This window comes from Acipenser ruthenus, chromosome 1 (assembly GCF_902713425.1).
Source record: "Acipenser ruthenus chromosome 1, fAciRut3.2 maternal haplotype, whole genome shotgun sequence".
Taxonomy (NCBI): Eukaryota; Metazoa; Chordata; class Actinopteri; order Acipenseriformes; family Acipenseridae; genus Acipenser; species Acipenser ruthenus.
Window position 1 is genome coordinate 26,556,736 of NC_081189.1, and position 24,205 is coordinate 26,580,940.

At 38.2% G+C, this 24,205-nt stretch overlaps 1 protein-coding gene across 4 annotated transcripts in view; it reads left to right on the forward strand.

Annotated features, from left to right (window-relative positions):
• The window catches only part of LOC117409395 (colorectal mutant cancer protein-like), a 142,072-nt gene that overhangs the window by 69,044 nt on the left and 48,823 nt on the right, over positions 1-24,205 (forward strand). For all 4 annotated transcript variants that reach the window (XM_059022740.1, XM_059022737.1, XM_059022745.1 and 1 more), the window contains one exon: positions 21,168-21,281. In XM_059022740.1, coding sequence (XP_058878723.1) covers positions 21,168-21,281 — 114 coding nt within the window. The remainder of the gene's footprint in view (positions 1-21,167; positions 21,282-24,205) is intronic.

Here is a 24,205-nt window from a genome sequence, read left to right on the forward strand (position 1 = left end):
AGGGACGCCTGCCAGTTGATAGAAAGCATGTTTGGCATTATGTTGTTCTGCCTCACCTTTTGGGAATTTGATGTACTGTGTTGCTTTATGATATAGTGCATTTATGACATCAGTCAATATCTTTTACATTGATGATTGACTCATGCCCGATCTATCACCAGCTATCGTCTGGATCGCTCCTGTCGCATTGAAATGTAGAGCTGCTGTAACCTTTACTGATACAGGTATTGCGTGACTTCGGGCTGTTGTCGATTCCAACTCACCGTTCAACATATCATACGCTGTTATTGTTCCGGTATCTAATATCTACGCAGAACCTGCATAGGAGTTAGATCTAAAAATGTTAGTCGTCGTCTTACTATCCTGGGATGAGGGTAAGGATGTCTTCTCCTCCCTTCTCTCTCTTGCTGCACTCTGAGACTCAGTAATGCTTCTATAGCCTCCATTGTTGGAAACAACTAACTTTGACAAAGGTCGCACCTTAAATACAGCACAGGAGGGTTCATGTCTTAATTAGCGACTGTATTTCGGTGTACTTAGTGGGCACGTCAGTGTTTTGCACCTTTTGAAAATAAGGTGTTATTTGCAAAATAGAACCAATTAGCAATTTCAATTGCTTAACAAGCTGTAATGCGATCGTATTTTCAAAAAGCTCAAAGCTTAAAATTCTATTGCTCCACTGACTTTTACAACTTTTGAAAATTCAGTTTGACACCTTTCTGGTGTCGCAAAAGTGTTGTCAGACCTGTTTTTCCCTTTGCCCCTTCTGAAAATCGGGCTGTTATTGTTCACTTCATATGGTGTCCCTCCCTTCCTTCCAGTTGTTGCCAGAATCTTTACAAAATGTTTGGGCAATATTGTTTTGATAAGTGTAATAGCTAGACAGCTTTTTCTGCTTGGAAACTCCCCTATTACATACTTCACTGCTTATAAATTGTGTCTCCCTGAGGGAGTTTCAATACAGGATCTGATTTTATTCAGAGAGACCACTTGATTTCATCAGTACAGTCGCTCAAAGTTTGGTCAGGTCAGGATAATTTCTTTTTGGTTTTAATATAGTGTCATTTAAATGCCATAAGGCAAACTTCATGACTGACTGACTGACTATCTAATCATGTGGATGTGCTGTTTACCCCGTTTTTTCACAATCTTCTGCGGGAACCTGCAAAAGTACTTTCTGAAAACATCAAAGTAGTAGTAATAAAACTCTGCAATTCACACTATCAAGCCTTGAGTTGTGTATCATGTATCATGTAACATTAACAGCTGGTTTCACATACCCTAATCCTGGACTACCTTACATTTGTTGTATCAGGTATTTCAGATTTGGTGTTTGTGAAACCAGCCAAAAGACTTATTTTAGAAGTAATACAATTTAAATGTAGTAAATAGATTTGTTTACCTTTCCAGGTACATTTTAATTTAATTTCAAACATGTGCATTTCTTAGTGTGCCTTGCACACCAGGTTTGTAATTATTATTTACTGTAGATTTGTTCTGATTTTGTGTTTTAAAAATAGAAAACTGATTTGGTTTTGGGGTGCAATGGCCCTGTTAGGAAAAAGCTGCTTCAATACAGTACATTGGTTAGAATAGTTCCTGCCTGCACTGTGCCCACACCTTTCAGTCCTCCTTTTAATTTTATAATATAATAATTCTTAAATTTACAATATTTACCTTAATAAATTGGAATTTCTAAAAATGGAATGGTGACCTCCAGCTCACAAGGTTTAGCAAAACATTCTCCCTATTTTAGAGACTCCTAGTGTTCTTCTTTGAAATGGGCAGATCAGTTCTGTGGCACCAGGTTTGCTTACACTATTTCTAAAAGCATTCTCCTTTGTGTAAGCCAATACTCAAAGTGTGTCTATAGTGAGTACTTATTTGATTTCGAAACCTGGGACCATGTTGGAGAGACTGGATCCAAGGATTGGATATTTGTCTACGGTAAATGGTGCAATTTATGACAACACATTTTTCATTTATGCTTTCTTTTAAATTTAATAGAAAAAAAAAATTCTGTCTGAGAATTGTTTTTTCAAGTGGCTCCTGAATGGTATTCAGCAGAGCTATTGTATTAAAATGTTCTTAGTACAGCTGTGTCCTTAGCTGTACAGTTTATGCATGAGGATTAGCATGAAATAACATTAAATCAGGATTTCACAAGAGCTGCTACTAGATGCAGCAATTTGAAAGCCTACATTTTAGTGTCTCAATCATGATAAAATGACTACAGCTTTGATGTTGATAAGTGTCATTTAATAGTTATAAGAAATTGCAAAATCAGTTCTGACAAAAAATAAAGACTAGATTAATGCCAGTAAAATGTCAAGGTCACCTTACAGTTACAAAGTATCTGATCTGAGTTTGGCATTGCAATCCACTCACAGGCTGGTGGATAACCTGAACTCTCTTCCTGTCATGGTGTGTGTGTGAATACAGTGGAACCTGTCACATCTGATTTCATTGGTTCCAGGGGTCCATCAGATATGTAAAAATGTTGCATCTCAGAGGGGAGCGTTATACTACATTGTAGTTGCTTTATTAACATCGTGGCATTAGAAATTAACAATGTGTTCTATAGAAAGAATATGTGAAAATCGTTGCAAAACAAAGCATGTAATACACTATTTAGCAATTTACAAAACAGTATTCCAAAAACGGTTCTTACCATTCTTTCTCAGTCATGAGAAAGCAATCATTTTTTTTTTTTTTGCACCGTAAGTGTGTGTTAACCCAAGACAGAAATAGTGTTTAACACAACAACAACAAAAGCGGACACACAAACACAAACTGGCTATGGAGTTTGACGATAAATAAAATAAAATAAATAAATCATAATAATTAACAAATTTAACAGTACAGTTATTTTTATTTTCTTTTATTGAACATATTTGATTGATTTTTCAAAAAATATGCAACGGAATCCGTTCTGCCCTGTGTGATTCTAGAGGTCTTCAGACCAGAGCATGAAAAAGGATATTGCATCACATGACACTCTCATTGCCTTTGGCATACAATAAAGAAAGAATTGGTTAAATGTGTTTGGGGGAAAAAAAGGTTAATTAACTGCGCCAACCTTGTAGAAATCACTCGAGCAAAAGACAAACATTCTGGCTGACGTTTTTTATTTTAACGATTCACAGTCATAAAAATGTAAAGCCTTTTGAGCAATTATTGCATCATTATTTAATGAGTTCTTGCATACTCATGTTACTGATGTACTGCCATCTGCAAAATGTATTATTTATAAACAACTGCTTAGTGTGCATTCCAACCAGAGCTTCCAACATTTTATTTATATAGCGAGTGTCCGGTATTACACCCAATTGAAGCTTTGGTACACCGTATAGAGCAGTTCCTGGATAAATTAAAATGTGACATGCAGCATAGGTGTAGTATCTGAAAAATGCTGATCTCATCTTAAAAAGGTAATTTTAACATATGTAATTCCCATACTAAAATGTGTCATTTCCTTTTCTATGTTTTAGGGTAGTTTTTGTTTTTGTTATAAAGGAATATTTTTCTTGCCTTGCTTACTGGCATCTGGTAGAATTCTGGCAGTCGTACGTGGAACTTTATTATTCAATCTGGGCCTTCTTAAACTTCTGTGTCACTGCACTAGCTTACCATGCATAGAAATGTTGTTTTTGTGAGTATTCTCAGTGTAGGGCTAACTGAGCCTCAATACAATGCAGTATGTATTATTGCATTTTTTGTTCCTGTAATTTACATAGTCAGAGCATTGCAATTGACTCGTAACACATTTTTATATTGCTACATGCATGAAACCAGGTACACAGATGCAATGGAATTTAAAAATGTAGAAAATAGGAGATAATGATCTGTTCAGTATTTCTGAGACCGATGTCTAGTATTTTGTTCATAACCAATTGTAAAGCACGTCCCCTGTAACCAAAAAGCAAACAACGTCTGGCAGTCAGTGTGTTAAATTAAAATACGTTACAATCCAGGCTACAGTATGATGCTTGGGAAATGTTTTCCAGACATGGATATTCCCAGTGGAACAAGCGACGTTTACTCTTTACTTGTCTGTAGGGGTATTGGTCTCGAATTGAGCAAAACAAAATATTTTGGGGGGCTTTTCATTTAACATCTGCTTAAATTTATCCTTGGCATGACTTACCTTTCAAGTAAACAAATCTGGGTTCTGCGGGAGCCTGCAAAAGTACTTTCTGAAAACATCAGTGTAGTATTAATAAAACTCTGGGGGGGGGCTGGAGCAAGTGAAAGTGAAATATAGTGTATACACTAAAAACACCTTGCTGACTGTTTCTGTCATGGAATAAGTTATATATTGGCAGTCCATGTGAAGAAAGTGCCTTGCACTCCAAAATGTGTTGAATTCAAAGCCATAGGCTTAAGAGAAAATACATTGATGGAGTAAAATGGCTCTAGATGTTTTCATGCTAAAGAATTACTGACTGTTTCTAGGCTTTTGCTGGGAGAAAATGATTTGAGTTGTTTTGAAAATGAAGGACAATAGATACATCCCATTTTCTATGTGAAAGAAGTCACCTTTACAGAATAGTTTTACGTGGCAGAAGCCAAGTAAATCAGCGATGAAAGTCTCCTTTCAGTTTCTGGCACATTAATCATTTGACTGCATTGTTTTATTATCCACTTCCGGGGATGCATATCTCCAGGCACTTGGATACAGTGGAGGTGACTGTACTTCTCAGCTTCACACTTTGACATATACATCTTCTGATCCAATTGTGATGAAACCTTCTAACATTTGTATTACCCATAGTATCAGAATACAGGGTGTGTGGAGGCGGTCCTGCTGCCTGTGTGCCACGTTTTACATTTTTAGTGAACTGCTTATCCAGTTATGATGACATTTGCTAACGACATTGTTAAGCAACAGTGTCACTGCAATACATCAAATACTCACTCCTTTTCTACTGATGTCTACACAATTAATTCATTATTATCGCTCTTAACGTTGAAATGACTTCCCATCAAAGGTTTCAAGCCAACTTCATGTTAATGTAGGTTCAAATTTACATTTTCAAATCGAGTAGTTATAATCATGAGACAAGAAATGAATGTTGAAATATGTTGGCTTTGGCTCCCGAGTGGCACATCCAGTAAAAGCACTCGCTAGAGTGCAGGATGCACTCTATAGCCTGGATGTCGCCGGTTCGAGTCCAGGCTATTCCACAGCCAACCGTGGACGGGAGCTCCCAGGGGGCGGCACTCAATTGGCCAAGCGTCGTCCGGGGGGAGGGAGGGTTAGGTCAGCCAAGGTGTCCTCTGCTCACCGCGCACCAGCGACCCCTGTAGTCTGGCCGGGCGCCTGCGGGCTTGCCTGTAAGCTGACCAGAGCTGCATTGTCCTCAGACGCTGTAGCTCTGAGGCGGCTGCACGGTGAGTCTGCAGAGTGTAAAGAAGTGGGCGGCTGACGACACACGCTTCGGAGGACAGCGTGTGTTCATCTTCCCCTCCCGAGTCAGCGCAGGGGTGGTAGCGGTGAGCTGAGCCTAAAAATAATTGGGCATTTCAAATTGGGGAGAAAATAAAAAAAACTAATTGGCAATGACTAAATTTTTAAAAAATAAATAAATAAATAAATTTAAAAAAAGAAAAGAAATATGTTGGCTTATGTTTTTACTTTTACACAGGAAGATTGCTTTTGATTCAGTTATAGCATGATTTCACGCACCACCACATACGTTTCTATAGATTTATGTATGCAGTGGCAGTTTTCACTATATACAGTGGTTCCCATAAGTATTAACAACCTCTATTAATTGTATTATTATTATTCTGAGTAGTGTTTATATTTAGGGCTTCTGTTCGGTTTTTATTCATTTCATTTTTGGGTGCTTATTTTTTTTTTTAGCTATTTTTGAGTTAAATTGAAATGTTTTTTTTTTTTTTTCGGGGCTTGACAGTACTTGCAATCCTTATGGTCACTGGCATTTTCTTCTAGGGTTTTGTGTTTGGGTATTTCGCCACAGTTTGCAGTTCTGTTTTAAATTCTGCAAGCATGTAAATACTACCTATAGTACTGTAATATAGCTTTAAATCTCACGAGCAAGAACATCTTGTATTTAAATCTCGCAAGCGTGTTATAATCCTCCAATAGAAATGTCGGAATCTGCTGCCACTCAGTAGTTGGGGTGGGTTTAAAGTATTCAGAACAAATCAATGTGATATACAAGTCAGGAAGGAGGGACATTGTCCAACTGCATTGGGGGGGGGGGGGGGGGCAACTTATCGGTTAAAACCGAAACTCATAACTATTTTATATAGCACATTTTAACATTGGGGTGGAAACAAAATGTTCTTGGTGCATAGCCCAGTCTTATCTCCAGTTCCTAATGCAGGTATTTCTCTCCCTGTATCTCTCACACACATTTATAGTTTTACTGTCTTGTATTTGTATTGTCAATGGCTTGAAGCACTGAACCCACAGTGATGGTGTAGTTTCTTCACATGCCTTGTCCAGGGATCACTGAACTCAGTGACAAGGTCCTTGACCAAGAATCTGGTGAAGTCAGACACAGGGATAAGGTACTGTAATCCAGTAACTCATATAATACTGATTTAGCTACAAGTACCCTTTCAAAGTGTAATTATATGGGAATATCATATTGAATGGATTTATCTCCAGTGGTGAGTAAAACCAATATCTCACTTGTGGGTTTGCAAAGGTACTGTGCCACTGTATTTCTACTGTGAGTCTTTCCACAGTTTCATTGTTGAATTAGGAATGAATGGAATTAGAGTGGTTGTTTTGATTTTGATATCCCACATAGATTTTCTAAATGAGAAACTATGCAAAGTTTGTCTAAAAACTTTAAAAGCTCAATTTGACACTTATTGAGTTTACATTAATAATGTAACGTTGTGAACTTTTACATCATTTAGAGCTGTTTAGTATAAGGTATTAAATTATCCCACTTGGATTTAGAAACCTTGTCTTAATTGTGGAGCAGTATTGTTGATTTGGCTCATATAGCCCCATTTTAATTAGAAGAAAGTTCATTGCAATCAATTTTAATTTCCGAATGAATCTCAATTGATCCATCTAAACCATCAGAGAACTACATCATTAATCAACCCAGTGTGTCTAAACAATTAACTATATTCTGTTTGGATTTAGTACATGCATTTTACTGCACTGATGTTGAAAAACCGGAATATGTAATGCAGTAGAGAACATTCCGATGTAATAATGACTGCAGCTTGCACCCTTGTATGTTGAAATGTCTTGGTAATTGTTGTTCATGTGCAGGTTGGGAGCATTCACGTGATGTAAAACAGTTAATCATCTGCTGTACTTTCACATAATTGTATTTGGAAAACGCCTTCGACATTTGTGTTTCTCTCTCTCTCTGGGAAAACTTCTGCAGATTTCATTTTAGACAGGCAAATGCATAACATTATCTTGTAACAAAGGTTGTAATTTGACAGCCTGTTTCTTTTCAATTAACTACAGTAGACCAGTAAAATCAATTATTTGAAGTAATTAGAACCTGGAAATGTCAGTGGAAATGTCTTTGAAAGCAAGTTGATGAAAAAAACAAAACCCCCTAAAGTGTTTCTGGCTGATGAGGTTCCATGGCAGTTTAAGGTCATTTCATTTCCTGTAACTGGGGTTCTAATCAGGTTGACTATGACGGCACCCAGAATGGAACATTCTTTTTCTAGAATGTTGATGTCATCATACCATCATTGTACTTAAGTTTTCTACATTTTTGGTTAATGCGGAAGGGGGCAATTCAGTGCCAATTTGGTATGATGAACATCGTTCCATGGGTCAAAATGCATCAAATTCAAGGGACAAATTGAACAATCATCGTCTTCCTGAGCTATAAATACAATTTTTGATCTCCTGTAATCCCATTGCAAGTCTTGTGTTAAGAAATGCTTATTGCACAACTTCAGAACAAATAATGCAGGGCCAATGAATAGAAAATAAATGTAAAAATGCCAACCAACAAAAGGGCACAGAGCTAAAGCAATGCTTCCCCACAGTGGTACATTAAGAATTTCTGAATAGTCTCAGAACAGGTTTCTCTGTTTATACTGTACATTTTTTACACATATACAGTACAAATGCAATATACAACAAATGACTGAAATCTCAGCAACATGTTGAGCTCTTTGTTTAGATCAATCAATAACTCTTAGCCAATCGTTTTTTATTTGAAGTTAATAATCGTACATGTTTTACCAGACGCTTCTTCAAGTTCATGTTAGTGTAACGATTATCATAGTCACAATGCTGAGTAACCAAAAAACAAAGCTCATATTAACTTACATACCAGTAGTTATAAAAAAACACTTCATTTAATTAGTAGTAGCAGTAGCATGTTGGCACAACTTTAGCACAGCACATTAAGGAATCACTTTTATGTGATGAGGGAATCTTAATAGAAACATTTAGAAATGAATTACATTTAACCATCCTTGGAGATATATAAAAAAAAAACAGATGACCAGTAGAACAGTCCAGTTAGAGCTGTTGTAATCCCAGATGGCCACAATTAGGTAAGCATGTTGCAATGCATGTTCAGTGGTACATTTTTATGATGTATGCCACAAGAAATATTAGCCTTAATTACTATGAAGTAATTAAGGCTATGGCATGAAGTTTGTTGTAAACCCTCAAAATAAATAAGTACAGGGTCAAGGGAGTTTTTTTCCAGGAATAATATCATGGCCATTAAAGTGTGCTACCTCTATTTTCTTTGTAAATGTAGCCGATATGTGTTGCCATTGTAGTGAACCGATGAATTAAGTTATATAAAAATAATATAGAATTACCTCTGATAATCCTTTCCGATACTGGAGCCAGTAGAGCTCACATTGGTCTCTGAACCTGAAGGCTATAGTTTTAAGGAAACTACTTTTTCTAGTAAACATTTGCAATTTCACTACACCAACAATTATGTTCAGAATGCCTTTGAAGGCACTTTATTGATTATACTGTTGTTACTTGAAATGTGAAAGCCTTCAGAGATGCAACATTTAACTCACAAGCATCTGAAAAAGAAAAATAGTTTCTCAGTGCATTATAAATTGTATGTTGTACACATGTTGTTACAACAATGTGCTGCTCAATATAAGATGCATGTAAACTGTACCCAGTGTACTTCACATCATACCCATTTTATAAGTGTACTGTACACACAGCAAATCATTGGAAGACTATTGTATGTCAACCACTATGCCACCCCATGCACAGATTTGTATTGTGCAATTTCAGAGAGTATTAGAGATGGCAAGACTCTTGATTGTAAAGGGTACCTGTTTATAAGAGTCGTGTTTGTTTAAATGTCTGTAGCATTCTGTAAAAGGTTATGATTAATATAGATAGAAAGCACAAAATAGATAAAGCTGTTCTATCTCTGGGAAACACATAAAGCAGGGAGTGGAAAGTTGTATGTAATGCCCTTCTAAAATTAAGTGTTATTCTTACAGTTTTATAGAGAGGGCCTGACTGTTTCTTTTAAACATGGTGTCTATTCACATTATAAGTATTAAAATACTGGAAATCTTTCATTGGCAGGTCCTGCTCTGTATAAAATATTATCAAAAGAATAATTCTCATCCATTTTGCTTGTCTGAGGAGTACAAAATTGAAAGAATACAAAATGATTACATAACTGACACTCACTCTCCATGTCTCTATATATGGTTTCCTGCTTGTTTGGTGTTTTTTTGCACGATATGTTCTGGGAGTGCATCAGCCAATTGATGCAATAGGGCCCAGTCCAAAGCAAAGAGATTGTGGACTTGCTGTTTTGAGGATAGTACCAACAATGAGTTATAACATAAAACTATATCCTTTTCTGTGCATTTTCCACCATATAACTTAAACAGTTATTGTAAGTTGTCTGGTGTCCCTTAAAACCAGTCCTACAGCCCTAGGTTATTTTCTGCATGTGACAGGGTGAGGAGCCCTGCACATGAAAAGGGGGCAGGGCAAAGCCCTGCCATAAATGTATTTGTTTAGTTTAGTTTTGTTATTTAAAAACAAATGTATTTGTTTATTTTAGAATGGGGTACCCCTCCGCCCCTGTGCAATTTATTATTTTGTATTTGTTTTGTTATTATTCTTCATGGCTGACAGCTCCCCTTTTTGGGGCTCCAGCCACACGATTTCCAGCAGTGAAAGTGCTGCTGGGGGAGCTGGTCTGCTGACCTACCCCCTCCCCCTTCCTTCTTCATGACTAGAAGCTCCCCTCTGTGGGGCTTTCCATCCTCCACTGCTCCTGTTCGGCTGCCCTTTCCGGGGGTCCAAATGGAGTTGGAACCCGGGACGACCACCTCTTACGCTTTTGCTGCTTTTTGCAGCTCTTCCTTCCCATTTTTAATAATTCAGAAGGAGAAAAAAAAATAAAAATAAAAAATAAGCACCTGCAGTAACTCCTCTGGCCTGGGTCCTGGAGGCGCTGCGATCCCACGCAGGACACCACGTGTGACAGGGTTGGTCGATTTGTCAGGTCAGGCTGGGCAATCGCTTTCACTGTTCAGAGGAGAGAACGAGAGCAAGAGCAAGCAGAGTGTATTTAAAAATACAGGATCAGTGAAAGCGATTGCCCGGCCTGAGTTTTTTTTTGTGTGTTTTATTTGTTTCGAGATTTGTTTTTGTTTGAATATTTGTTTTGCTCTGTGAGCAGTGTTTTTGTTAAAATATTTTATTTATTTTTAACAATAAACGGCACCGCAGCGTCTTTTCCACGCAGTATTTTTGTTTGTTTCCTTCCTGCGTTCTGGCCTGAAGTCACCACATCGGCCAACCCTGTCACACTGCTATAAAGATGTAAACAAAGATCTTGTATTTCTGACAGTGGAGGCTTTTATCATGCATTTCATGAAAAGGGTAAAGCTAGGAATTCCAAACAATCAAATCCACCTACTTAAAGAGATCAGACTTATTTACAGTAGCTGTCTTGGCTGGACCACAATACAGTAATCAATAAAAACATTAAGTTAGTCTCAGTGGAGATGGCTCAATGTCCTAAGCCCATCACATTGTATAGAAGTAATCCTTATGGTTTTAATAGAGATTTGAAGTCTTGATCATTTTAGGGACTGGTGGATTCATCTGTATTAGTGTAGTAGTATTAGTAATCTATATCCTTTATACAGCTCTGTTCTATATCCCAGGTACAGTATAACACCAACTTTTGTTCGAGTTGGAGAAATTTGGAACTACCAAAGGAGGAGTCAGAAAACGCACAAACTGATGGTTAGGTTCCAACTGCTTTTGGAGTCGTATTTCAGATGGTATTGTAATTTAAAAATGATTCAACAGTATTTATTTTTCAAACTAGACTTTTAAGTGATCTATCTTCATTTGAAGTCCTGGTTCATGCTACAGTACATGCAACACAAACATCAGACTGTGGAGAACACAATCTGTCAGCGTGCAAAATATGCACATATTTATGCTAGAATTCCAAGAGACTAATTTTAACATTCTGTGCTGGCTGAAAGGGTCCACTTAAAAAAGAAAAGCAGAGTTTTTCTTTGTAGGTTATTTAAGTTCAGTTCCTTTAAAAATGAAAATCGCTGGATTAGTGTTTCATTTGAGTGTTAAGAATATTAATATGGCAACACAGAAACCTCCTTGAACTAGCGCTTTAGCACCAATGCCTTGAAACAGTATGGAGAGCTGCAAGGTTTCCTGTGGGTGAGAACAAGGCTGCAGTAAGGAAAGCCACAATGGTTAACTCGGGTCATCATAAATAAACAAGCAAACAGGAAAACTAACATCCAGTTAGGAATGCTTGTGATGTCACTCTTTTTTCTTTTACTTTGGGCTGTTTTGGTGGAAGAGACCAAAGTTACAGAATACTGAATCACCCTTGCTGTGAGTGAATTCTGTGGAGGTTTTACAGTGTGTTTTTTCCTCTTTTTCCAAAGCATCTTAGTTTTAATTCTGCATTCATTTTTCCTGCCTGGGTCGAGTTACTTTGTTTATTTTATTTTATTTCATTTTATTTTATTTTTTTTTTTTTAGGGTGTTGTGTCTTTAATTAAAGTATGAAAAAGTAACCCATCCTCTCCAGCCCCCCTCTGCAGCTCAGAGAGAGAGAGAGAGAGAGCGAGAGAGAGAGACACACACACAGAGAGAGATAGAGCAAGGACGGGAGACACTCCATAGGATTGCTTGTATTGTAGAAGTAGCTTTGAACACAGGCGGAACAGCCACCCCCTTTCTTGTGAGGAAGGGAAAAACAATAAACGCTTTTGAGTGCAGTGACTGTAGGACGTGTGACTTACCGGATAATTTATTTCAATCTCCCAGGAGGGACCTTGTTGTGGGGCAATCATCTGAAACAAGAGAAAATAAAGGTTCTGCAGCGAGATATACTGGTTGAGGCTGTGTGATTAACAACAGATTTCTTATAGTAAAGGTAAGGTTATTGATGTTTTTCATCTCTCCAAGAACTAGTGCAGAGCAACTCTAGTTCCTGTAGCACAGCATGAAATGAGGGCAAGCGCAGGCTTTGAGACAAAGAGGCCATTACTTTTGGGAACCACATCTTTAGGGAGTTTCTGTACAGGAACTGCAGTGTATTTTTGTAGTTTAAAAAGTCAAAGGTTCAAGTTTGTACGGGAATACGGGAAGAGTCTGGTTTTAGGAATCAGCAGGAAGAGGTGTGCTTTTTTGGAAGCTTGACTGCAGAGAATCCCAGCTGATGTCAGAAACATATATATATTTTTTATTAATATCCCTGAGAAAAGTAAGTGGCGTTACTGCAGTTTTGTTTTAAATGCCTTGGTAAAAGAGTTAAATGTATAAAACAAATGGTGAAGAATCAAACTTCAGTCCTGGGAACTACTGTTACGTTACGCATTACAGTACCTCATGGTTAGCTTACAATACATTTAGGACATTTGACTAAAGTGATGCTAACATCACATACATTCTGTTTACATATTTAATACGCGTTTTCTGGAGCATTTTTCTTGAAGAATCTATTGACCCCGGATGTGTGCTGTAGGTTTACAGGAACTTTTGTTAAAAAGCTTCAGACAGCAATCTAATAGGATCCCGCAAGCACTGCTTCCAGCGGTGAGACGCGAGTCTAACGATGTTAAAACCTGTGCATAGTATTTCTCCTTTGTCGTCTCATTGTAGATTTAGTGCATAGTCTGCTTCTAGAGAGTCAACCTTTCATTTCAATTACAGCAAAACTGCATTAGCATGGACTGTGGTAAGTTCTCTCCTAACAAGAGTTAAATTATGTGGTCAGTAGAGTCCCTGAAACACTTTAATGAATGGGGATGCGAAGTGCTAACCTTTGCTTATTTTAACCTATTTATACAGTAGTCTCTGTTGAGTTTTCTCTAAAGAGTTGATGTGACTGTTTTCTTAACTAAGAACTAGTGTCCTTAGTTGCATACCCTGTGTTTTCATCAATGATGATTTTTTTGTTCTTTTTCTAAGGATCTTTTTCTAATCCACTGGGAATATAATGACAAGCAAGGTATTAGATGTTGTTTTGAGGGAAGGTTTTCTGCTAATGTATAGGGCAGGGTCCTTCCCACGGGCACTGGGCTTTTAACATAATTATAACTCTATGGGGGGGAAAAAGGGTACTTAGCTCTAAGTATCATTTAAGTAACAGATAATGTAAAGGTAGAGAAACACCCTTGCGTTCATCATTATGTGTTACAGGTTATGGTCCAATAAAAGCATTTCTATTGTTGTTGCCTTTTAAAAACTGAGGAACTACTGTGGTAGTTGCTATACTTAAGATTTGAGCCGCTACTATACTGAAACTGTTATCAATCTTATAGACGCAAAGATTTAGTTTAAACAATAGTGGCTGCACTGAACGGCACTGAAATATACTCCATGCTAAAATAATGCTGACACTGTTTTCAAGCTGTCATTTTTTTGTTCATTGTCCACAGCTTTTTTTAAATTTTATTTTTTTCAACTTGCATCCCAGTTCATTGCTGTGTGACTTAAAGTCCAAACTGTCTCAGTGAACCTGGTTCCATATTGCCACTAGTCTCCTACAACAACTGTTTGCTGGTGTTACTTTAAAATGTGATTCAAATAAATGGCATACGAAAGTAGATTATGGTTCAGCATCAATTAGTGAAAATAATCTGGATGTTTTAGATCTCATCTTGTCTGGTGCCATCTGTCTTTGATTTGTAACAAAGCGTTTCTTGTTCAGAAGCTTCACAAGCAGTTTTCTTATCCATAAAAAGTTATGTAACTGAATGGCAATGGCATTTTGAAAACGTTTGTAAGGGAAGTACAGTAACTTGCCTAGGGTTGCATATAACCCGCTGGCTGAGGTATGAGTGAAAACAAAGACCTAGTGATAACCTGAATACTTCACTTAAGTCACTCTTAATATGAATTTAATGTTGTCTATTTTGAGGGGATGTAGTCTTGAGGATGGCTGCATTGTAAAGCATTTCTAAATTGATTGCACTTCCAGTAGCACTGCATAATAACTGACATTTTAAATGGAATCCAAAAAGCCAACTCAACAGCAATCCGCATCTTCTCTTTTTTATTATGTTTGTTTATGGTGAGCAGTTACTTGACCTTCCAATATCTGAGTATTTCTGTATTGATTGTTGCATAATGTCTTGTTTTAGGTTGTCGTTTTGTAAGAAATATGTTGGCTAGTGTGGGTTGGTTCAAATAGTGAGTTTCTATCCTAGATTATTGCCTCTTTAATTTATCACAATGTCAGCTCTGTTTGAGATTCTCAGTTGTTTCAGGTGAAGGGCCTGTCCTTATAGCCAAGAGGAAGATGGCATTGAACCAACTTTAAGTAGTTCATGTTAAGAGTGCTACCAGTTTATCTTGTACAACAGGGAGGCCCTTTTTATTATTTATCTTCCGAGTTAATGCAAGTAGTGAATCTCTTGACATATTTAGTCTAGCGGTGGATAAGGTTAGTAAAATCTATTTCCTTTAGGAGAACATGTTAACGAAGTGAATAAACTGTATCTTTATTCAGTATGCAACATCCATTAACTGGGGAATCCAGTGGTTTGAAATGTCTCATTTGTCTTGGTAAAACCAAAGGCACACTTGAAGAGCTTAACATAAGATCAAAATCAAAACTGAGCATTCTATTTTTGTCAAATTAATATTTTAATACTAAAATATTTGACCAGCTGTAGGAAAATGTCTGCGTTGCCTAACACCCTAGACACACAAGGATACTGATGGTAATCTTGGAATTTCTTCTGTTATATTTGTAAAATGCTGTTTTTTTTGTTTTTTTTTAAATCTGTCTTTTTAGGATTATAAAACCAAAAATAAATTCACTCATCTCAAATACGTGACAATAGTGTTGTTAACATTGGGTAAGCAGCTACAGTGACCTACACTATAGCAATGCTGAGGCAGTGAGAAATAGTGACAGAGCTAGAAAATTTGACAGCTGCAAGTCAGAAGTACTATGTTGGCATACAGTATGTGCTCCAAAGAATTCTGACTTTGGATCTTTTATTAAATTGAAAATCGGCAAGATAAATAAATTAGTGTTAATTGTTTTGTCTGTTACCTACATAAAGTGGGACCAGGTGTTTTTGTAGTAAATATTATTATTATTATTATTATTTATTTCTTAGCAGACGCCCTTATCCAGGGCGACTTACAATCGCAAGCAAATACAAATACATTCAAGTGTTTCAATATAAGTCATACAATAAGAACAAGAAATACAATAATTCTCAAGTGTGACAAACCACAATTCAATAATACAGCAGATAATAGTGAAAGTTACATCAGGATATGATTAAGTAGTGATAGTTACATCAGGATATGATTAAGTACAAAATACTACAGATTAAACACTTGGGAGATTACAATATTCTGAGGTACAGGATTAAATGCAGTAAAATAGGGGGCAGATAAGAGCAAAATAAAGCATATTTAAATGAAGGGTGATAGTGTCCCAGGATACAACAGAGGAGTTCTACAGGTGCTGTTTGAAGAGGTGAGTCTTAAGGAGGCGCCGGAATGTGGTCAGGGACTGGGCAGTCCTGACATCTGTAGGAAGGTCGTTCCACCACTGCGGAGCAAGGGTGGAGAAGGAGCGGGCTCGGGAGGCAGGGGAGCGTAGCGGAGGTAGAGCCAGTCTTCTAGTGCAGGCGGAGCGGAGAGGTCGAGTGGGGGTGTAGGGAGAGATGAGGGTCTGGAGGTAGCTGGGTGCAGTCTGATCAAGGCATCTGTAGGCTAGTACAAGAGTCTTGAACTGGATGCGAGCGGTGATCGGGAGCCAGTGGAGCGAGCGGAGTAGTGGAGTAGCGTGGGCGAAGCGAGGTAGAGAGAACACCAGGCGAGCAGCAGAGTTCTGGATGAGCTGGAGCGGACGGGTGGCGGACGCAGGGAGGCCAGCCAGGAGGGAGTTGCAGTAGTCTAGGCGGGAGAGTACCAGGGCCTGGACCAGGAGCTGGGTAGCATAGTTGGTGAGGAAGGGTCGGATTCTTCGGATGTTGCTCAGGAAGAATCTGCAAGTGCGTGCCAGAGTGGAGATGTGCTGGGAATAAGAGAGGCAGGGGTCCAGGGTGACTCCAAGGTTTTTAGCTGAGGAAGAGGGAGAGAGTGTGGTAGATTCCAGAGGAACAGAGATAGAGAGATCAGAGGAGGGGGGGGAGGAGGGAAAGAAAAGGAGGTCAGATTTAGAGAGGTTGAGTTTGAGGTGATGCGAGTGCATCCAGGAGGAAATAGCAGACAGACAGGTAGAGATACGGGAGGAGATGGTGGAGTCAGAGGTGGGGAAGGAGAGGAAAATCTGAGCATCATCAGCATAGAAATGGTATGAGAAACCATAGGATGCGATGAGGGGGCCCAGGGAGCGGGTGTAGAGAGAGAACAGGAGAGGACCCAAGACTGACCCTTGGGGGACTCCAGTCAAGAGAGGGTGAGGTGTGGAGGTTGCTCCACGCCAGGTTACCTGGTAAGTGCGGTTGGAGAGGTAGGAGGAGAACCAGGCCAGAGCAGTGCCAGAGATCCCCAGGTCAGCAAGAGATGATAGTAGAATAGAGTGATCAACAGTGTCAAAGGCAGCAGAGAGGTCGAGGAGAATTAGGACAGAGGAGAGAGAGGCAGCTCGGGCACACTTAAGTGAGTTGGTGACAGAGAGAAGGGCGGTTTCAGTGGAGTGAGCAGAGCGGAAGCCAGATTGGAGAGGGTCAAGCAGAGAGTGGTTGGACAGGAAAGCAGAGAGCTGGCGGTGTACAGTCCGCTCGAGGGTTTTGGAGAGGACGGTAGCTCTGGAGGGAGGTGGGGTCGAGGGTAGGTTTTTTGAGGAGGGAAATAGAAAAAAACACAGTTTTATTAATAAATGTGTAATTCATTTTTAAAAACTTAGTCACCCCTTTAAAATGTATTATTTTAAATTATTTAACCAAAGGCGACTGAAGTGATGTACACCTAATTTGCAGTGATATCCAGGAATACTGTAAAACTAAACATATTTATATAAACACCTGGCACTGCATGGTGTCATTCTAGCTGTTCAGCTTGGTATAGCACAGGGTTTGAATTTCAGCGCGGGATTGCGGGAATCGCGCATTTTCCAAGCTGCTCCCGCATATCTGCAACCTACAGTGTGGGAAAATCCTGCAGAGATATTGTAAGACGCCAAGCTACTGTATTTTTCACCCAATCTAGAATGCCATAGTGATGAAAGCACTATGAGCCGCATTCTTAGTAGTTCTGGTTAAAATAAATAAATAAATAAAAGTAGTGCTGGATATTTTAAGTTCTGCAAGACTTTATTCTGGCATACGTGGTTCTCGGCCGCTATCTTTAAGGATTATAGAAACTCTGTATACTGCAGTAAGTAAACAGTTTTGAAAAAAAGAAGAAAAACGATATTAAGTCTATCTAGGTGTTGTTTTGCAAGCGGTGACTTTCACGTTAACTCTTAAAACTCAGCTCCATTCATTTTGGGGTGCCAGGGCACCAAAGGTTACGCACATATTACTCAGGCACTGTAAAAGCCACCTACTTGGTTCATGGCTTGTTTAAAAGTACAGACTCGGGGCTTTCCAAAGACGTATGTGTGTGTATGCGGTACTCCTAGCCGGAAGAGGTGCTCTGCTTCCGAGCAGTCAACAGAAAAGTGTGGGTGTGCAGTGTAAACCTGTGTGGTTTGCTTGAAGCTTTTTGTATTACAGGTAAACGGCCTAGCTGTCCTGTGTTAGTTAGGTTCCTGTGTGTCTAGTTAGTGCTCGTATAAAGCTATGTGTTTATTTTGTGTTTTGATTTGTTTTGTTAATTAAAAATAGCGCGTCATCGCGTGAAAATCTATTTCCTGTGTCTGGGTCTAATTTTAAAGGGGCAACGAACCGTGAGTGGTGCCGGCCGGTTCACACAATATATATAGCATTGACCAAACATGATTATTTTGGAAAACCGTTTTTTTATTTACATATATTCTCATCTCTACCACACGTAGTATGCCTGATCCTATTGCAACTTACATAATATGAAAGGACATTTTGTGGCCTTTCATTAGATATGTTACATGCATGCAGTACAAACTATCTAGTAGTTAAACATACATAAATGAAAACAGTGAAAAACAGGCGGAAATAGGGCTGAGTGTAAAAAGAAATGGAGCGCTGGTTAAAAAGAAAAGCACCTTTTTCTTCTGCTGAATGCAAAAACTTCACATCAGGCAATGGCAAAAGCAATGGAGAGTGCTCTGTCTCACAGTAATGAACAGCTGTTAGGTCTCCTGAAAGCAGCTTATTTTAAAGCAACACCAGTGTGAATGATGATGCAGTAAAATATATATAGTTTTTTTATATGCAAAAGTGCCTTTTCTTTTGCCATTCCCCTCTAAAATTTTGGAATCCCCCCATTGGCTGGGGGGGAATCCCCCCAGCACACAAATGGAATTCAAGCCCTGAAGCAGTTGGAAGCTGAGAAGCATGTGTGAATGGTTTTATTTATTGACTATATCTGTAGAGCCAAAGTAATTTCCATCTTCTGTCATGTGTGGAATTGCTACAACCCTATAGTTTTTCTTTGTGGTATGTTACTGTTATTGAAAACAACATGAGTTGCAGTGCAATTAACTGTTGTTAAACAGTTGTTTCAAAACTGAGAATCACTTCCAAATCGTTCTCGAAAGGTTTTGTGAACTGCAAACTTGATTCAATGAATTTAAATGAGCACTTAAAAAACAGCACTTACCAAAACATTGCTTAATGTTTTATGAATAGGGCCCATTGGCATAAGAGCAAAAGAAGAGCTCTGATTGGTCAGCATGAGAACTCTCAGTTGCCTGTTTATCCAGACTCGAGGCTCTTTTAGCAGCATTATGAATGGCATTCATTTGTTTTATTAGTCAACAAGCTACATCGTAGCAGTTTGTTCAAAAGCAATTAATACCTAAAGTCTTAACTGGAAGCATCATAATACTTATTGATCCTAATCATCTCTTCTGTCCTGATCCTTTCAAACAGAGTTCAGGTTTATTAAGCCTATATTGTAGAAATTGCACCACAAATAAATAATTCACACATTAACCGAGAGGATGAGCGGGTTCCTGTGAATATCTGCAGGAAGTCTGGCATGCAGGCCGTACTAAAAATAACACTGGGTTGTGTAAGTTTGGATGTTAACATTGAGAACTTGGCTTGTCATCTTCTGATAACAAAAGGAACAAATGGTAGTGTATTTAATACAGCTTTCCAAGCTACATTTACACCCTAGGATACTCGCACCCTCTTGGCTGAAACAGCACACATTTGGGTCAACAGCAGCAGTTAGCTTTTTATTACAGTTTCACTTTCTGCCCTCCGATAAATGCAGAGCTGAATGACCCCTATTCTTTTGTTCATCGTGGTTTACAGATTGCTGTGGGTCAGGTGCCTTAACTTTGTGTCTGCATGGTAACATAAACTGAATAGCTGCATTAGAACATACTTGTGAACTGCTGACGTTTTCTAAGCTGCCCTTGACAAATCTATGGTATTATTTGGCATGGACAGTTTTTAGTGTTTTTTTTCGAGTCGGGAAAGACAACACCAGTTAGAGCGACATGATGTACAGCTATGGCCAAAAGTTTTGCATCATCCTATAGAATAATTTTGGTTCATAAGTCGAATGAAACCTGCTGAATAATGTTATATTAGCATATTAAATTACATACTACTTTTGTAGTTTTCCATATTCTTAATGAAAAACTGAAAAATGTAACATTTTGAAATCCAACATAAAATACTGCACTACTATTATGGCTTCCGGTACACTTTTGCGATGTCATTTTGTAGTTTATTTTATTACATGCAGTTAAATAAAATAACAGGTTTCTAAATTATAGTCATATATTTATTTTTATTTAATTGTTTAAATCCTAAGATTTTAGGTGGTGCTAACCTTGTGGCCATATCTGTGCAGTTGATGAGAGATTTTGCAGGAAATGCAGTGTGGAGTAGTGGTTAGGGCTCTGGACTCTTGACCGGAGGGTTGTGGGTTCAATCCCCAGTGGGGGACACTGCTGTTGTACCCTTGAGCAAGGTACTTTACCTAAATTGCTCCAGTAAAAACCCAACTGTATAAATGGGTAATTGTATGTAAAAATAATGTGATATCTGTATAATGTGAAATAATGTGATATCTTGTAACAATTGTAAGTCGCCCTGGATAAGGGCGTCTGCTAAGAAATAAATAATAATAATAATAATGTGAGAGATTTTGCCTAAGTTGTTTACATTTTGTCTGGTAATGCAGTATAGCATAAAGTTTAATTAGGGGTCTCACAGCATGCAGTTCACTTGTGTAGTTAATTGTGCAGAAAGTATTAATGTCCTTTAATATATCTTCTACTGTACATTAAGGTTTTATGAATGTTCTGATACTAATGTGGTGTTTTTCATATAATGTATATAGTGAAGAAATGTATCACAGCAATTGAAAGTGTTGAGTTTCACTAGTTGTGCTGTTTTAATTCCAGTGTTTACTGACCTTTACAACTACATATCGTATATGACATTAAAAGCCCAGATTCTTAAACTGTACTGTTCTAGCTGCTAAAATTTAAATCTGGATAGTGGGGGTCAGGAGAGTTGAGGTTTGTAGAGGGGGGGAATGAAAGTGCTATAATCCTCACTTCTATACAGGTATATTATTGTTTTGATTTATTGATTGATTTATTTATGTTTTTTTGTTATAGTTACATCTGGCAGCCCTGGCATCACTAAAAGGTGACATAGTGGAGCTGAATAAGAGACTGCAGCAAACCGAGAGGGAGCGAGACCTGCTGGAAAAGAGGTTGGGAAAAGCTCAGGTGAGTGTCAGGATCCAGAACTTAAGTCTGTGGTGCACAAGACTTGCAGACAAATAGTAATTTTGCTTTTGAAGAAACTTTACACACTGTACTATACAACAAGAACATTTCATGCACACAGAACCAGTCTAAACTGCCTGTAGAATCCACATTCATGTAAATGAATATACTGCAGCCACTAAGCATGTCATGAACATAGCTATGAAACGTAGTAACAGCTAATCCGAAAACAAGAGTTTGTTGTGTTTCAGGAATGGTAATTATTATTATTATTATTATTTATTTATTAGCCGACGCCCTTATCCAGGGTCACTTACAATTGTTACAAGATATCACATTATTTTTAGATACAATTACCCATTTATACAGTTGTTTTTTTTTACTGGAGCAATCTAGGTAAAGTACCTTGCTCAAGGGTACAGCAGCAGTGTCCCCCACCAGGGATTGAACCCACGACCCTCCGGTCAAGAGTCCAGAGCCCTAACCACTACTCCACAATGGGGGCAGTGTGTGATGCTGAAAAGATGGGTAGAGAAGAGAGAAATAAACTAGTGTGGAGAGATGAGATACGCAGGAATATAAGGGAAAGGAAAGACTACTCACAGTAAAAGTCTTGGACAGAAGGATATTGGAGGAGGAATAAGATTTGAAATTTGTTGTGTAGGAGTGTCTAACTGTACAACGATTCCACAAAACCCACTTACTCCAGTCACACAGGCCAGTTCACTCTCGGATGATAATATATACAGCACAGGGCAATGGAAAGTTCTTAATTCCCACTATGAATTAGTGTCATTCAGAGTAGCATTCCTCAGAAACAAGGGTCACCAATGTCAAAAGCAGTTGAAAGTTACAGAATAAAAGGGTTAAAATATTAATGAATCCTCTCTTGCAATTTTGTAATCCCTCAGCACTTTGCATTAAAGTACTAAAGGATGTAGCTGCAGCACTGTAGCAGCTTAAATACTGTAAGTCATACTACAGTAGGTTTAGCTGCATACTGTTAATTAGTTGGACATTCAATATTTTTTATTCTGTTGGGAACATGATTCATTTATTAAAAAACAAAAAGAACATGCTCTTCCAGTTCTGGGTGAAAAAATGATTAGGTGTCCTCATTTAAGGCACTTGGTATGCAAAATCCCAAACTGGCTCATAAAATGAAACATTATCCTTCAGGAAGCTTGTGGATCATTGAGAGTGTGTAGTTACAGCTCACCAGGGGACACTCACAGGATCCGTAATAATACTAAATTACAATCTTCTCTGATTCCTAACGACATCATTACGCATTTTACATTAACACTGATAAGTATTTACTAGATGTCACTCAGGCTATTTCTCAAATGTTGTATTTAATTGTATAACTTCGAGGTGGTAAATTAAAACAACTAGATCTCACCCTTTTGATTTTGTGCTGATTTATTTAATATTTATACAGTTTTATTGATTTTATTATGATAATTATAGAAATTTGAGTACTCATCAGCAAGTTGTGGGAACACACTTTGTTATTGTCTTGCCTACATCCTGTACACTGTAGTCAATGGAGAATCCTAGCTCAAGGGTTAGTTTGGCAATACATTAATCACAGAAATACCAAAACAAGGCTTAATGTGCTGTTCCATGCTACCAAAAATCTTGGTTTTGGTTTTTATAACATCTGAAAACTGTCGACTGGTCATATATGTTGTCAAACGTATTCTTATGGAGTTTTGATATGTTGAGGCCTCAGAACTGCACCATGAACAGGTGTATTGAAGTGTGTTACAAGTGTAATGTAGTTTTATTGGGGCACAGTATAAGCCACAGAGTAAGGGACTGCATTCTCATCTTTATTGATTTGGTTGGGTATTGGATATCGGTGAACAGAAAAGCATCTTAAATTCTGAAATTACAGCATACTTGGAGCTTAAGAGGGAACTGTTTTATGCTATCAGAAAAGTCCATATCACCTAGCCAGTATCTTTATTACTTTTGTCTGTGAAGCGATTAACCAAAAGAAGTAATAACGTTATCAATGATTTGTATGCTGCCTGATAGATGCTGGCTCTTTTTTTCTGCTCGAGCTAAATCATGGAACACTGTCTGGATGAATGAAAATTGAGACATTGTAATTCACAATAGATAATTCATTTTGAATCTCTATATTGCATTGTACTTTAGATTTTTCTGAATTAGTTTGATATATTTTTGACTGAGTGTCAGATTTTACTTGTGTTATGAGCTATTAACTTATTTTGATAGATTCTGTGTTTGATTTGTACCAAACATTTGGCACCAAAATGTGCTGGCTGCATCAAATCCATTTTTACTGGAAACTGCTGAGACAGTCATTAATTTCGCCTGCACCATGGTTTTAGCTTTACAGTCCCTGCATGTAAATGTGTCCCATTTTATAATATGGGATAGTATGTAATATAGCAAAGTATGAGAAGTGTATATAGGAAAAATATGTTTCTGTTATGTAAAGGTTTATTCTTTAAGTGTGTCAGATGTACTTGGTTGTCAGCAGTAGTATTTACCTACATTGCCACCCCAAAGTGACATACCATCTGGAGGTTGGGGCTCAGTTTCTACAGTTTACTGGGCCTTGGTGTTTTGTGGTTTCACATACAGTCTATATGCCCCTGTAAAAGGGGTGTGGGAATCGGCTGCAAGAGATTGAGAGAGATTGCCGTTGACACTCCGGCACAGGGGTCCAGGTTTTTTGTTTACAATATTTCCACAAGTCTGATTGCAGTGTCAGGTAGCCTCCATCAGCGCACCAACATTACCAGTAATACCTAGGACAGGGTTGTTGCTATCACATGGCTATACCAACAATGGTATAGCGCGCAGGCAGGTGTTCACAAACAAAGTGTAACAGAAATAATATATACGGAAATGCAAAACAAAAGCTGACGAAAACAGCAGCCGAGCGC